This window comes from Vicugna pacos, chromosome 7 (assembly GCF_048564905.1).
Source record: "Vicugna pacos chromosome 7, VicPac4, whole genome shotgun sequence".
Classification (NCBI taxonomy): domain Eukaryota; kingdom Metazoa; phylum Chordata; class Mammalia; order Artiodactyla; family Camelidae; genus Vicugna; species Vicugna pacos.
Genome location: NC_132993.1, coordinates 35,945,148 through 35,962,067, shown reverse-complemented (window position 1 = coordinate 35,962,067; position 16,920 = coordinate 35,945,148). Strand labels below are relative to the sequence as shown.

At 43.1% G+C, this 16,920-nt stretch overlaps 1 protein-coding gene across 4 annotated transcripts in view; it reads right to left on the bottom strand.

Annotated features, from left to right (window-relative positions):
• The window catches only part of ELMO1 (engulfment and cell motility 1), a 488,726-nt gene that overhangs the window by 396,153 nt on the left and 75,653 nt on the right, over positions 1-16,920 (bottom strand). For 3 of the 4 annotated variants that reach the window (XM_015237313.3, XM_072964661.1, XM_006201899.4), the window contains one exon: positions 6,589-6,738. In XM_015237313.3, the coding sequence (XP_015092799.2) occupies positions 6,589-6,666 (78 nt within the window). In that variant the 5' untranslated portion in view covers positions 6,667-6,738. Of the gene's footprint in view, positions 1-6,588; positions 6,739-7,015; positions 7,035-16,920 lie in introns of those variants that run through there. The other variant, XM_031674320.2, reaches the window with a different exon arrangement.

Genomic DNA, 16,920 nt, shown 5'->3' with positions numbered 1-16,920 from the left:
CCAAACGTGCCTAATGTGCAGGGACACACTTCCAAAGGGGCAGCTTCTACAAAACAAGAGGTTACTGGAGAATAATACGCAGCCCTTGCAGATAACTTGAACCTGGGATGATGTGATGGGAAACCGTGGAAGGACAGGAAGGTGAGCTAAGGAAACTGACTCAAGTCTCAGGGTCACTGGAATGCGCAAGAATCATCCATAACTTTTTTTTTTCCAATTGTGATATACTTTCTTCAAACAAAATCTTTCCCCAAAGCATTCAAAAAAAAAAAAAAAACCCAGTGAATAGCAGCCGCTGTGGCAGGAGTGAGCGTGGAGATCCTGGAAGCCTGTCGTGCGCACCCCTCGTGCCTGAACTACTTGAGAAGGTCTGCAGAGCTGAGGCTGAAGACCATGCATCTCTTCCCACCAACCTCTCAGAGCTGAATTTGCAGCATAACAGCCTACTCGAGTGTTTGTCCGATGCACACATATAGATGATCAGGACCCCTCTCCTGTCAAGATGGCCCAAGATAGCTTTTCCTGATTAGAGATGAGGTCTCTAATCTTGTATGGAGAGGATGGAGTTTGTACGTTTGGGGCCAGAAATAACACATCCAGTGATCCCTCTTCTACATGAAATAACTTCCAAAAGTTGGTAACATCTATCAGACTCCCTTCCTCCAGGTTCACATTTGAACAGTATTGCCAACCATTTGCTTGTAATTTGTAGGCAACTGAAAGTATATACTGGGACGTAATATATCCATTAAATAGAGAGATGAACTGGTGACCCGCTAGTAGGACAAGCCAGTGATCGGAGCTGGTATTATTTAGATAGAAGTTATACTGAAAGCCATGAGAGAACATGGAATCGGAGACAGTGAGTGTCAATAATGAACACAGACCAGAGGGCTAAGCATTGAGGGTGCGACAGATTTAGAAAGAAGGAGAAAGACATGGGACCATGAGGGAAACTCACAAGACTAACCAAACAAGGGGGGAGAATCTCAGAACTAAAGCTTAATGAAGGGAGGGAGGAATTTGAAAAAGATGAATGAGCAGCTTTGCCAAGTGTAACAAAGAGGGCGAGGCCATCCAAGGCGGAGTGAAGACCATTTAGCTCAGCAAAAGGGAAAGCATTGGTGCCATCAAAGAGGACAGCACCAGAGAAAGGAAAATCGTTATTCGTCCTAAGATTAAGTAGATACTGAAGCAACACAGATGACATATACTGACAACACTTCAAAAGACTTGAAATGGAAAGACAAAAAATAAATTACACACCAGCAGGAGAGTTACTAGGTCAAGAGGAGGATTTTCTGAGGTGAGTATAGAAGAGCTTACTGTTGAAAGCAGAGGAGAAAAGAACAAATGAAGAGAATATTGCTGGGGCCAAGACTCGGGTGAGGGGAAAGGCTGGATTGAAACACAGCTGAAGCAAAGAGACAGGGGTTGGGATAAACTGATGCCCTGGGAAGAAAGTGGGGCCACCTCTTCCCTCCTCTGCTGCAATGGAAAAGGAAGACAGGATGACAGGAGACAAAGACATCGAGTGGTCTCAAAAGTAGGAGTGGTAGCTTTCTGGCTTCAGTGTACTCCTTGTAAAGAAAGGCAGACGGGGGCAGGGCAGAGGCAGGAGAGATGGGAGGACCGAAGAGCATGTGCTTCCCAGAATGTTGGCAAGGGACCAAGAGATAGAAGAAAATATGGTGGAAGAGTACTGGGGAGCCAGTGTATATTCCACAGCATGAATCGGCTGCATGTCGGGTTAGCATGTTCCTTCATTGCTGGTGATGCCTTCCTCCCACTGCCCTTTAATTTTTAGTCCTTCCTAAGCATTTAAAAGTTAGGCAGAGAAAGGAGAAAGATGGAAAACTGTTGACGATGGAAGGGCAGATATAAAGGAAAATCAGAGCATCTCATTGTCCAGTTTAATGAAAACTTGCTTAAACTAGCATCAATAATGCCTGCGCTTACTGTAGTAATTATTTCAAGCTGGGCAGTGTCCTACATTCCTTTCATATATTTTCTTTACCCTTCACAAAAATGATAAAAGGTGGCAAATTATTATCCCAACTTGACAGGGTGAAGATACTGAGGCTCAACGAGGCTAAGTGGGCCTCCCACAGAAAGGGGGGGGGGGGGGTCCAGAGCCCACACCCAGGTTTAAATGTCCCAGAATCTGTCCTACATCTGTTAGGACACACTGCTCTCAGCAGATGCCTCTTGTCAAAGTGTTGGGGGTTCCCACCCTCGACGGAGATGCGCTGTTTGGTAAATAGTTGAGAGCACAGTGGATGGGGAGGATTTCAGGCTCCATGCATCCAGACAATCATCACCTCCAGCCTCGAGTGGCTCCCGAGGGCGAAACACAACAATGGATAGTAAAGGCAGGAGCAGAGGCTGCGAACAAACGAGCCAGCTGACAACTCTTACGAGAGCCTCATACGATACAGCAAACTCCACTTACAAAAAGCTCCTCGGGGCTTTTCCTGCTGAGTGGAAACACAGAATTGTCTCCTCAAAATTTAGAGTGAAGATAAATGAGTCCACTCCAAGCCGATATCCCCTTGAACCTGATGGGCCCCTGTTGGAGCATGGGTGCGCAGAATTTTTTTTTTTTAAACTACCAGAACATCACGTAAGTTTATTTCAGATGTCACAGCAGTGTTAAAATCAACAAGTTTTAAATCTTAACTGCACCGAGTAAACTTAGCCACTTCAGGATATTTTGAAGTTACTCCCTCCAAAAAACTGAGGGGGCTTTTCTTTTCCACCCCACATAACTCAGTTTCCCAATAGTTCTGTTTTTGAAGAGCTTTCAATTGATGAATAAACTGCTTTGGGGATACTTCAGGACTTCCTTCCCCCAAAGAAAACTCATCTGGACAAATTATATGTTGCATAGACTTCTCGGCAGATTCTTTTCTTTAGAACCTAAATGCAATTACCATACAGTATAATTTTTACCTATCTGTCACATAGAAAAAAACTCTCTCTCCTGAAAAATATGATGGATATATCCTGTGATTGTCCAGTTAAGAGAACTGTTTTACTTTTCGTGAAACGGGTAAGATGTGCGAGGCCTTGCTTTGGACTCCCAAACCAGATGTTTATCACAAACCCGATTAAGGACCCATCCCTGGCCAGCAGAATCACCAGCTCTGCAGGTGGGCTGGGAATGTGCACTTTTCACAAGCTCCCCGGGTGACTCCTGGGCATACTCAAAGTTGAGGACCACTGGTTTAAGCTGACAGGCAGTGACAGCCCAACGTGATTAGGAGGGATACTGGAGGTCTGGGGAGAAGACGGGGCAGCAATGCCGAACCCAACTTCCAGAAATACCTTTTAGTGAAACGGTAGCTATCTAGGTTAAAAAGAAGAGTTTTCCAAACAAAGGAAACATGCAATGGGAGAGAGATAGGTTAGGTGACCTTTGTTGAACAAGATAGAAGATTAGGAGAAAACCCAGGTGTTAATCATCGCTCAAGTCTTCCTTGCTCGTGCAAATACATTTCCCATTCTTACGCCAACTTCCCACCTGATCAAGAAACAACACCTACACCAACACCGCCACAAGTCTCACTCCAACTTCAGCAGCTGTAGGGCAGTAAGGAACTGGGTCTCTGACTCCATAAGACTAGCATTAGCAGGAGGCCTACAATTTAGCCAACTCACAAATTCAGGCTTCCGAGTACAGGAGGCCTGGGTCTGTGTCCTGGTCTCACTGACGAGCAAAATCATCTGACTCCTATGAACCTCAATATTTGCCTTTGTAAATCCAGAATCAACACAAGGCAACCTCACTTGCCTCCTGATACAATGTCCTGAGAAGGACACAACATCCTCCTCTCTGGCTTGCTGGCCCGAAAATGCAAAACCTGAGCCTCACCGGGAGGAAATGTGAGAGAAACCCAAACTGATGGGCGTTCCACAAAACACCTGCCCCGTACTCTACGAAACTGTCAAGGTCACAAAAGATAAAAGAGAGACTAAGGAACCATTCCAGATCCACGGAGACCAGAGAGACATGACAGCAAATGTAACACATGGTCCCGGAAGGGTGTCAGACTGTGAGGAAAGCACCTACAAAGGACTGTATTGGGATAACTTACGAAATCTGAGTGTGAGCTTTGAATTAGATGACAGCGTTGAACTACCGTTCAATTTTTTTGGTTTTTATAAAGAGACTGTGGTTATGTAAGAGAATAATTTTATTCTTAGGAAAGACACACTGAGTATTTAGGGGTAAAGGGAGATGACGGCTCTCAATCACCCTCAAATGTTTGAAAAGAGGGAGATACATACACACACACACATACACTAGAGAGAGAAAAACAATAAAGCAAATGAAGCAAAATATCAATAATTAGTGAATCTGGATAAAGGCAGACAGGAGTTATTTGTACCATTCTTGCCATTTCTCTGTGCTTGAAATAGTTTCAAAATAAAGTCATTCTCCAAAATTATCAGGCCATGAAAAACAAGGGAACAACTCAAAAACTGTCAAAGACTGAAGGAGACCAAAACCACAATGACTTTGTCACAATGTAGCTGGCATTCCTGGATTGGATCCTGCAACAGAAGATGGACATTGGTGGAAAAACTGATGAAATCCAAATGAAGTGTGTAGTTTAGTTACTAATAATGTACCATAGTTTTGGCAAACATACCATAATTGGATTAAGATGTTAACATTAGGAGAAACCAAGTGAAGGGTAAATAAAAACACTCTGTGCAATCTTTGCAATTTTTCTGTAAGTCTAAAACTGTGTCAAAACAGAAAGAATATTTTTCAAAAAATGATTAAGATACACACACAGCAAAGGCCATCTCCAAAGGCAGGAACAGGACACAGACCCCACAGGCCCCTAAGAGTGTAAATCAGGAGTTGCTGTCTTAAAGGTTTCCAAACACCCTGGGCCATGGCAGAATCCAAAGGAAATAGTTTACCTGAGCCAGACTTAGAATCTCTTGGGATGGGGCCCCAGAGAACATTTGAACAAGTGCCCCAGGTGGTCCTGATGAGGCCTCAGGCTTGGGCACCAGGTATCCAGCTTAGCAATTCTCAGACTTAACTACACAGAGTAATCCCCTGGGGATCCTGTTAAAATGCACGTCTGGGTCAGGAGGTCTGGGGAGGGTCTGGGACTCTGCATTTCTAGTGAGCTCCCAGGTGATGCCCAGTAACTGGTCCTCAGCCCCACATACGGAGAAGGCAAAGCAACGAGACAGAGGGCCTGGGTCCATGACACCGGAGCATCACACCAGCCCAGGACTACCATGTGGACCTGAGAGGCCAACTGCTACCACACTGAAGCTGTTGTTCTCTGGGCTGTAGACAAACCTAATCCTAACTGCTGAAGTCTGCACCAAGTAGTCCCAGCCATATTTTAGATCATATTCAACCCATATCCTCTCTCAAACAATTATTGCCTGACACAAATGTATATAAAATTACTGGGCCAGGTCCTCCACTTTCATGGGTTACTTCTAGAGTCACAACAAAATCTGTCTAAGACAGCACTTAAAATGACAATGATGTGCTATTCTGATGACACCTTTTTTTTGACAACAATCCTAAAAATGTATCCTTTCTTACATTCATGCTCAAACTCGACTAATTCTGACTGGACCTTTATAATTGATTTTAATAAGTCCACACAGTGACATATAAATCTTGCCGTGGTCTTCAGCCAGATAATAAAATCTGACTAGGGAAAAAAAAAGTACAGCTCATAATCATAAAATATTATTGAGAACATGAAAAGTGGAGTTGCCATGGTGCCCTAATTCTGAAAATGTAGAAAGCCATCTAGAATCCCACATTATATGCTTTATGAAACCTTAAGTGTACACTAGGTCACAACGTCTTTTTTCCTTTACGTCATTTACTCTAGACTGACAAAAGTAACCTTTCTGAGATAGCCTGTAATCAAATAGTGAGAGTTACATTGTAAGACTGTCAGTACCCCAGCTAAAGGATGGTAGAACCATTTAAAAGATCTTCTTGATATTTTTCCATTCAGTAAAAATTTACTGAGTCTTATTATATACCAGACAATGTATTAGACCCACGGAGCATTTTACTCTAATAATAAAATTACAACTGGCTAGGATCCAGGACCGAGTCCCTGTATGCTAATTTCACTATCAAGCTGTTAATGACAAAGTACCAACACACTTGCTGGCTGCTCCCACGAAAATCAAAGAGAAAAGTGATTCTAAAAGTTACGTTTTGTGTTGTCTATGATAAAACAATCTGCACATATTCACGAGTCCCTGCAAGGCAGGGCTGGGACAGCCTTCACCGTGCCAACTGCCCGGAGCCCGGTCCACTTGTCTCTCCCGCCTCCTTCACAGCTTCAGACACAAGCCCTGTATTGACACACTCCAAGTAGATGTTGGACGAGTATAAAGACCCCATCCATCACCGCTGCATGTGGTACAGAAGTCAAACTACACTGCAACTATTATCACACAGATGTTTCAACACAGCCTGAGAGAGAACGGGGGGGGGGGGGGATAAGCTTTCCAAAGTCTGTGAAAATTCCAGAACAGAAGGGAAACTAAAATAGTCCCCAAGTGGCTCCTGGTATTACTAACCTGGTCGATTTCCATGAGCTTGGGGTAGGCACCCGGCCATTCGATGGCCACCTTGACGATGTCTGCGGGTGGCGGCATTGTAAATCCCGAGAATGTCCAAAGCCAGTGGAAGCAGGATCCTACGGTGTAGACGGCTGCACGTGTCTGTGCCTAATGAGGAATGACAAAAAGAGAAAGAGAAGTTGCTCAGTGCAGATGCAGGGCGAATTTTGCTTGATCACTTCCTGTTTTCACTAGTGGTTTAGGTACAAGAAACGGCTCTGGGTGCACAAGACACAGGGCGCCAACTACACCCCTTACTGGTGGCTCCTGAGGAGAGAAAACAGAGGAGAGGCAGGTGCCAACGCCCTAGAGTCAGAGCCGCCAGGAGACAGGCCCTGGCAGGGGGCAGCCTCCGAGTCGTCAGTGGGAAGCAAGGCGTCCTTACCGCCGGGTTCTGCCCCGAATGGTGCCGGGGGCTGAATGAGCAGGGCTCACTCTGTCCAGAAGTGCATGCAAACTCCTCATGCTCGACAGCCTCCGGAAGGACAGATTGCCCAGGAAGTCATGGCCAGGAAGCAGCACTTCTTTAAAGTATTTTCTGTGTGTCACAAATATAGCCCCGCACTGTAGCAACCAGGATGTCATGAGGAAGGAGAAAGGCGCCAAGGTTTACACGCATGCACACACAGGCTCCCTCCCCCAGGCCAGCTCACACGATGCATTTGCAGGGCGAAGAAAACTGAATGAATGCTAGTCCAGCATTCAGAACAGACCTTGAATTCTCACTGGAATGAATAGTGCTGATTACACAAAGGAAGTAAGATTATCCTCTGCTGCCTCTCGCTCCTAGACTGCCTAGTTTCTTTTAGGATGACTTTTTTAACTTAATACTTTTCTACAGGTAAAACATTCATTCGATTCAAAAACTTGAATGTGTGTGCATGTGTGCGTGCACACGTAAAGACAGTGCAGAATCTCCCTCCTCCCGAAATGATACACCCACCCAATATCCACTTCTGCCCCCAGCTCACCAGCTAGCCGCTGATACTAGTTTCTTATGAATCCCTCCAGAATTTCTTCATGTATGTAAGTCAAATGCAAAAGCATATTATATTTCTCATTTTCTTTATATAAAAGGCAGCATTCTATACCCTGTTCTTTTTTTTTTTCATTTCACATATCTTTTAAATCCTTCTATATTAGTACAAGTCTTGTGTCCTGGTTCCTTTTACAGCTGCATAGCTCTTCTTTGTAAGGAAGTATCCTGTCTGATGAACTAGTCCCCTGTCATGGGCCATTGGGTGATTTTCACCTTTGGCTATTAAAAACAAGCCTCTGGTGAATAACCTTATCCATACGTCATTTTGCTCATGTGCAAGTATATTTTTACAGTAGACTCACAGAAGTGAAATTATTAGGTCAAAGAGCATATGCAGTCTTAGATTTTGATAGCCATCTCCAAATACCCCTCCACAGTGAGAGTTGTACCAGTCTCCACTCCCTTTAGCAATGAACGGGGCTGCCTGTTTATACACAGCCTTATCAGCAGATTGAACTTTGCACACCTGATGCATTGAAGGAAAAATGTATTTCAATGTATTTTTTAACATCGATTTCTCTTATTGTGAGTGAGGCTGAACATAAAAAGGCAATGTCCCATGTCCACTTTTCAGTGAACTGTCCAAATCCTTTACCTTTTTTCTATTGGGTTCTTGGTCTTTTTCTTAAGAAATTGATCTCTGTATGAAGAGTCTAATCAAACATGTGCATTTGGTTCTTTATCAGACCAGAGTAGGCCTTGTCAGTGACTATCCCAGATCTCAGTGGCAGTTGGGCATGACTAAGATGACAGAAAGCAGAGTTAATAATGGCAGCCCAATGGCAGTTAATAATAACAACACCACCAGCAGTTATATAAATAACTAACTTCACCAGAGCTGACAAGTAGAGGAAATGAACCAAAATAAAAGTGCTGCCCCTTGGGCCAAGGGTGACGAAGACAGCCTGCTGTGAAGATAATCAGTGCTCACAGCAAGAGCAAATCTATAAAGTGGTGGTTCAGTTGCTCATTCGACCAATAATCATTGAGTCCTACTCTGTGCCAGCCCTGTTCTCAGTGCAGGGGATACAGCAGCGAATCTAGATGTTAGATGGCACAATGGCATCAAGGGATATGGAGGGAAATGAAGCAGGGATGGAGAATCTGAAGCATGTGGGTCTGTCTTGTGTAGGAGGGGAAGGACTGCACTTTTAAACAGGGAAACCAGGGAAAACTTCAGTGAGAGCAACATTTGAGTAAAGAATTATGACAGGTGAGGAGGTGAGCCATATGGACATCTGGAGAAACCATGTCGCTGGCCAAGAGAACAGCAAGTGCAAAGGCCCTGAGGCAGAGGCAAACCTTGTATGTCCCTGAAACGAGTGGCCAAAGCCAAGTAAGGCCACGAGTAATAAGAGGATGAGTTTCCATAGCAGTTGGGTCAAAACTTGGTAACTTCATTCACTGTAATCTTGACCCCCATAGACACTCCTACCATATCTCCTGGTCATGACTTCTAAAGAAGAAAGTTCATGTCCATGCATACCTATGCAGAGGATAAATCAGTACAACTTTCCAGAGGTACTTTTGGCAAACTGTACCAAAAGCCTTGAAATTTTGTGTTCCCTCTGAGTGAATACCTTTCTAGGATGTTTCCTCGAGAAATAATTATTAATTTAACCACAACAATGCCAACTGTTGTTTTGGCTTTAATTTCCCAAACTTGGAAACAATTGAATATTTAACAATAGGGACTTGCTATATAATTATGGATTCTCATATGCACAGATATAAGCAGACAATCTGTGCTAGGACAGACTTTTTCATAGTCCGTATGCTCTTTAAATTCACTTGAGAATTCCCAGGACAGTGTGTTTTATCTGTACCATGTCACTTCTATTCAGGATTCAGATTCAATTACACACCCTACAATAAGAGTTAAGAAAACAGACTCTAATGTGAAAAAAGACTTGGTATGAATGTCAGGTAACACTATTCAAAACAAAGAACACATAATCTTGGTGGTTAAGAGAATAGATAGTAAAAATAAAAATGCAATTTGAGCCCCTTCCTCCCAACTCTACACAAACTCGTCTAGAATTGCAGTGAAAGAGGTAATTTATCCTTCTAGGAATCAGAGGCCAAGTGTGCTTTTCTTCCCCTTTAACTGGTATTTATTTCTCAAAGATTGTTCAGACAAAATCTGTTGAACAGGTGAGAAGAGAATAATGCGGTTCTCCCTGCATGTCCGTGGAGAACAAGATAGGAGCAGGGTACAATGCTGCCACTGGGAGCAAAGAGGCCAGGCAGCATCCTTTGGGAACTCACTTAACCAGCCCAATTAGACTTTATCAGTTTTCCCCACATTAACAAACAGCACAGATGGGGTGCGGCCAGGCTCCTGTGGAGTCAGGTGCACAATTGTAGAATGAAAACTGATCCACATTGTTATCCTCAGAAGTCCACATTTTATCCTCTTGAATTTATATTTCCATGAGGGAACAGCTAGCTCCAGGCTTCTATATATAGTCACTGTAGCTTCTGATGAAATTTAGAAAAGGGAGTTTCTAGTTCAGGTTTTCTCGCCCTTGGGACCATTAGCATTTGGGGTCACAGTCCCTTGTTATGAGGCTGTCCTGTGCATTGTAGGATGGTTAGCAGCATGCCTGGACTCTACCCACTAGAAGTCAATACCACTCTTTCGTTGTGACAATCAGAAATGTCCAGGCTTTGCCAAATGTCCTCTAAGGGGCAAAATCATCCTCCAGTTGAGCTCTGAGCTCCCAAGTCCTCCAAGCAGATTACTAATGATCAGGGCAACCCATGGCTGAACTTAATACAAGATCAAATAGTTTCATCACGATCCCAAGAAACATCAACATAAAGTCCAGTGCTTGGTCAGATGTAACTGAGCTGGAAATGCGTTTCTAAATTTCAGTAAACAAATGCAGTCTCCTGGTGTCTTTGCTTCCCCAGGCACAGCACTCATGGCACTGGAGACTTCTGGTCAGCCTCTCTCCACCACACCTGGGGCACTCTTTAAGGACAGGATACACATCCTGATCACAGCCACATCACCAGTCGTGCAGGCATCTCATACATGGTATCAGCTGAACACATGTGCTCTACCACTGACATCTCATCAGAGCTACAGGCGATAAAACTGAGTCCTGTGTTGTCAAAACTGCCCAGTAAATAGAAGTTGCATTAATTTGTGTAAACCACCTGATATAATAATTCTTATGCAAACTAAAATTTAAGAACCACTAAAGGGAAGTCTAGGCAGCTGACTAGACCTTCCAATCACTGTGCCTTGTGGTTCTCCCTACCTAAGGCATGAGTGGAGAATCCTACAGCGTTCCTGCTTGCCTGCTAATTGATTAACTTTATTCCAACACTAAGATTCTACATACAACCTAATATGCATGCCAAGAGGCTTGTTTATAGCTCAGTGAATAAAGTAAGAAAAAGGAGTCACTTTTTACACGGTAGTTACTGAAATCTGCAAGTCAGTTAGATGCCACCCCATAACCCCCGAGCAAGTTGAAAAATCCTTTATCATTCTGGGGAATGTCTCCTTCTTATTTTTGGGTCATGTCTCCAAGACAACAGAGAGAAACTGCTCTTGACTCCCATCTAGAAATCTGTCTATCTCTACACATTGCTGTATGCCCAAAGGTCTACATGCCTCTGTGTTTGAAACTCACGTCCCTGCAGTTTCTTAAAGATGTTACATCTCTACATGTTTTCCCAGGTTGCTTGATTAAATCTTGGATTTCATAAAGTTTTCAAATACCTGACCCATTTTTTTCCTTGAATTTTCCACATAGTTTTAGCTTTGGGTCCCTGTAATGGCTTTAAACACTTTTATCTTCATTTTAGTCTTTCTGTTATACCAGCAAACCTTATTAAGAGAATAAGAATCATGTCCATGTAAATGAAAAATATTGCCTGACGTATCAGTAAACAAAGGATGTTGCAGCCATCAAGCCATCATACTGCAGGGACCTGATGGTGAGCCCTGAGGGAACTCAGGACAGGTAAGCACAAGACACTGGCCCTAAATAGCCGAGGTGCATAACAAAGGAATGATTTCAATGAGCTCAGACTTTTGCATCTTTCCATACAAAGAGAAGTGCTAAATTCCTTAGCTTGACACATCTGGTTTTCTTTAATTAACAGTAATCTTTTGATGCTTCGACTACCTGGTCTTTGTTGCAAAAACTCCTATATCCCTTCGTTCCTTTCTTACCCTCTTTGGAGCAGTCCCTTAGAGCTATCTGAAAGGCTGTCTCTTGGGCTTGAAGTCCTCAGGAATTCTGCCCAATGAAACACGATTCTCAGCTTTTAGGTTGTGCATTTTTTCAATTGAAACCTGCAAGGATGTTCTATAGGAACAGGGCAATGGGAAAATACCATGATTGCCCTGGTGAACTGTGTGACCCCACAACTGCACTGAGAGAGCCTGACAGATGGGCCAGTAGAGGCCAAAAGGCAAATCAATGGGAAAGAGATGCTGAACAGCTGGAGAAATGATTTGCTTCTCTGTCCCTTCCTTCCTCCAAAGGCAAGCTGTCCTCTGACCCACTGGCCATGATTAGCTACTGGTGACAGACAATAGGTTTATAAATATTATGGGAATAGTAGGGGGGGAAGCCAGTTCCATATTTTAAATGTTGAGTGGTCCCTGATAGAAAAAGAAATCAACAACACTTTCCCTTGGCATTCAAGTTAGGGAGAAAGGGAAAGGGTCCTCTTAAAAAGTGGCACTGAAAGCAGCCTTTCATTCCTTCTCTCCGTACTATGTAGAGGAGGGGGTGGGTGAAAAGACTTCTCAATCCTCTTAGGTTCAGTAGCTGGGGACTGCAAATTATACTAACAAAACAAAGATTAACAGGATTTTTTTTAAAGTACCTGTACATGCAGAACTCAGAGATGAGTAACTCAAAGAGATGGTTAGAATATGGAGCTCATAAACCATCTTAACAAAGGCCAACCAAGTGTGGCGAAAAGGCTAGATGAAGGAAAACGGGTTTGGGGCTTCTCGGTGGGGGAAGTACGTTGTGGAATGGTGACTTGGAAATGTATGGTAAAAAAGGGTTGTTTAATAAGGTTTGTTATGCAGTCTCCAGTCCTCAGGCGGTAAGAGTCGTTTCTGGAGTAGTTCTCTTTCTGGTTTGGGAGAGAAGAACACTTTTACAAATGGGAATTTATGCCCCGACTTTAAGTAGAATGAAAAAGGGCAGAGAGCTCCTCCTGAGTATGCTGTTTCTTAACTGCTTTCAGCTCGAAGCAGTTCGTACTGCAACGCGGCATATTTTGAGATGGCATCTTCCAGTCTCCCTCAACGACTCAGTCTGCCTTGAGTGCTTCAGTTTTCTCTTTTGAGGACAGTGCCTTGCATGATACACTGTGCCTCTGGGAGGCTCTTTGGAAGCATATCCGGATAAAAGTTCTGTTCTCGTCTTCTTTGTACATCCTTCTTATTCCAGATAGACTGACAGCATCTCAACACACTTACTCTCCAGGCCCAAGAATACGGTAAGGCAGAGTAACTGTCAGCTGGACATTATTCAGGATGTTGTGATCATCCAGGCTTGCTGAAACCTGCCTTTGTTTCCCTTTCCAAACATACATCAGGGAGGGACAGAAATTCCTCTTTACCAGTCACATAGATGAGCAATGACTGCCGGGGACCACGGGCGCAGGGATAGTGGGCATGTGCCCCCTGCACTGGAGGGTCTGGATGGATCGATACATGGTTGGGGCTGGGTGGGGGATTTTCAGAGTCTCCATCTCCATTAGGGAACTGGTGGCCATTCTGAGAACCGGAGAGGGCCAAGGAGGAAGATCTAGGGCTTCAGAAATGGGACAACACTGTGCAAGACATAAGCATTCAGAAGAAAGTGAAGAAAAGAGAGAAACGAATCAATGCAGAAGCCTAATATTCCATTTTATGGATCTATTGTGGATAAAAGCCTCATACGGTAATCTCAGTAATAACTCGGCCCATTTACTTGCCAGGTGGGAAAATGTGCTATTAGATATACCCCTGGCTTACAATATGTTGCAAACATGCAGAGAAAAGTACTTTCATAGCTTCTTGAGTTGTCATCATGGAGGCTATGGGACAGATGGCAGAAAGGGACAGGGCACAAGCCGAGAGCAGGCACTGGACTGGGCACTCAAAACACACTTCCTCACTTAGCCCTGAGTAATAGTTGGCACTACTGCAGTAAATGAATGAAGATACAAAATCTTAGAGAGTTTGAATAACTTCCCTCAAATATTTACATATTTTTGAGGCCTCTCTAATGTGATAACTACTGTGGACTATTGTGTTTCCTCCCCTAAATTCACATGTTGAAGTCTCAACCCCTAGTTCCTAAGAGTGTGACTGTATTTGGAGACTGGGCCTTTAAAGAGGTAGGTAGCTTAAAATGAGGTCATTAGGGCAGCCCTAAATTCATCTGACTGGGGTCCTTATAAGGAGAGGAAATTTGTACTCAGGTACAAAGGGATGACCAATTGAGGACACAGCGAAAGACAGCCTTCTACAAGTCAAGAAGAGAGGCCTCACCTTGCCAAGCCTGCCAGCACCTTGATCTCAGACTTCCAGCTCCCTGAACTGGGGAACAATACATTTCTGTGGTTTAAGCCACCCGCTCTGTGGTGGCTTTGTTACGGCAGCCCTAGCAAAGTTACAACCTCAAAGACAGAAAGCACAAGAAAGAGGCTGATAGTTTTATACAGAGATGTTTGAAATCTTCCGTATTCCAAAAACACCATAAAAATTTAAAGACAAATAACAATCTGAGAAAACATTTGCAACAACTATCTCCCAACCTGGCATAAGTATCATTAATAATGATCTCATGAATTTATAAGGAAAAAATACTTGTGCAACCTAAAGAAAAAAAGCAGACAAAGCAATCCACATAAGAGGAAACAGATGATCAATAAATACCTAAAAACTTCATCCTTAATAGTAGTAAGAAAATTGTTAAGTAAAATACAAAAATACCTCTGCTGACTATCATATTGGTAGGAAACATACACGTACTGATTGGTGAGAATGTAGGCAAAATAACAGTCTCATATATTGTTACCACCAAGAAAAAATAAATAAAAGCAAAAGCCCTTTAAAAATAAAAAAAAGTTCTTTTTAATCCATAAAATTTAGAGTAATGAATTTGGCGTTAGAATTTCTGTTCTGATGAAATCACTAAAGCAAGGTTTCTTAACCACTGCACTATCGACATTTTGGACGGTAATTCTTTGCTATGGGGCCAGCCTGGGGCTGCAAGATTAGTTTAGCAGCATCCCTGGACTCTATTCACTAGATGCCAGTAGCACCTCCCGACCCACGACAATCAAAATATCTCCAGACATTACTCTATGTCTCGGGGTTAGCAGGTGGGGACAAAATCACCAATGGTTTGAGAACCAGGTCACTCAGGTGACTGATTCTAATCTTGCTTTTTTAAAAAAACACTTTATAGAGACCAACTTTACAAAGCGGATATTAATAGCCATTCATACAACATTTTAACTGCGAAAAAGAGAGATGAGATACAGAGCAAGGATCAGTTGAAGAAAACCACCAGGAAAGGGAATTTGACATAAAAACCGTGAATACCTTGATTCCACTTGAGGATAATTTTGTAACATTTTATTCTAGCATTTTTATTTCACACACAGCTCTAGCAAACCCTTGCAGCTTGGATTTTTGTCCTTTTAGGGAGCTCTTCGACCTCTTCGGGCAGCGGGCTGGATCCCATCAGCTACTAACCAAGAGTGGGCATGTGGCCACATCTGGCCAATGACAGCACCCAGCTCCCTGGCAACAGCGACTGGTCCAAGGGACGGACACGATTCTAGCAAATCAATTTCTGAGGATTGCTCTATGAGGCCTGGGAGGAGAGTTCTGAGAGGCTTGTTAGGCTGAAACTGTCAGCAGCCCGTGTTCCCTCCAGGTGGCGAAGGGCCGTCTGCTGCAGGACGGAATGAGGCAAAGACAAGCAAAAACAAACAGAGAGGAGACAGGAGAGAGGAAAAGAGGCCAGGAGTCCTAACTATGTTGAGTTTCTGGCTCCTACACGTTTCCTTCCGTTCTCTGCTCTATTCTAATATTTTTCCTAGATTTATGAACATTAAGTTCCCCGTTGTGCTAAGTGAGTTTGAGTTGGGTTTCCATCACTTCTAATTGAAAAATTCCTAACTAATAAATCAACTGTACCATAACTGTTTACTTTCCTGAGTTAGAATCCTGCCATTCCCTTAGAGACTGGCACACAAAACACACACTGAAGTTACACCATCTAACCTTGCAGCCAAGTGGGAATGACATTTTGCTTCCCGATATAGAGCTTCAATACCTGCACGTCAATATTTCTGTTGGAGGCCCCAGTGCCTAGGAGCTGCCTTTGCTCTCCCGGACGGCTAACAGAAGTCATGCATGCGTTTCAGGAATTAGTCTTCATCCAGCATTTCCCACACAACACTACTTCTTTGAGATATTAATTAATGCAAAGCAAAAAAAAAAAAAAAACAGTCAAAGCTCTTGTAAAACATTGAATGGATAATAACTAATAATACTAACTAGTTCAGGTACTACATACTTTTCATACCAACATTAGGAAATAGGTAACCATTTACTAAACCACTTTACAGACAAGGAAACTGAGATGCAGAGACATTAAGAAGCCCAGAGTCTCATATCCACATATGGATCCCAGCCAGAACTCAATCCACATCTGTCTGATTCCATAGCCCATGTTTTTAATTGCTATACCGTATTTTTAAAACAGTTCATTTACTACAGAACTTCTCGGGCCTTTCATGTGATAAACGTATACTGTGAAATCTTCATAGGCAATATACAAGATTTCCTAAATGTAGCTGTCCAGAAAACTTTTTTTTTTCCCATGGAGCATCCTGTGACACTGGTTTCTCCTGGGACACATTTTGAGAAGTGATGCTTTGAGACCATTTGCCTCCTTTGTCTCTCAGGGAAATACGAATTGCCGAGTAGTCTTGGCCAGAAATATAGTGGAACGTGGCAGAGAAAACTCTTTCCTTTAGTCCCATATTGAATTATCATCACCTGCATCTATGGGATTGTCTCCAGGAAAGCAGCCCAATTCCTTGAGTAAATCTTTCCAGTTCACGTAGGAATTCAATTAACCACAGCTTCTACTGTGCAAACCATCAGAAGATAAACAGCAAAAGAAACAAAAGGTTTGTAGTTGTAATAGCTAGAATCTGAACATCTCACTACTTGCTTTAAATCTTTGGGTGGTGATTCGGTG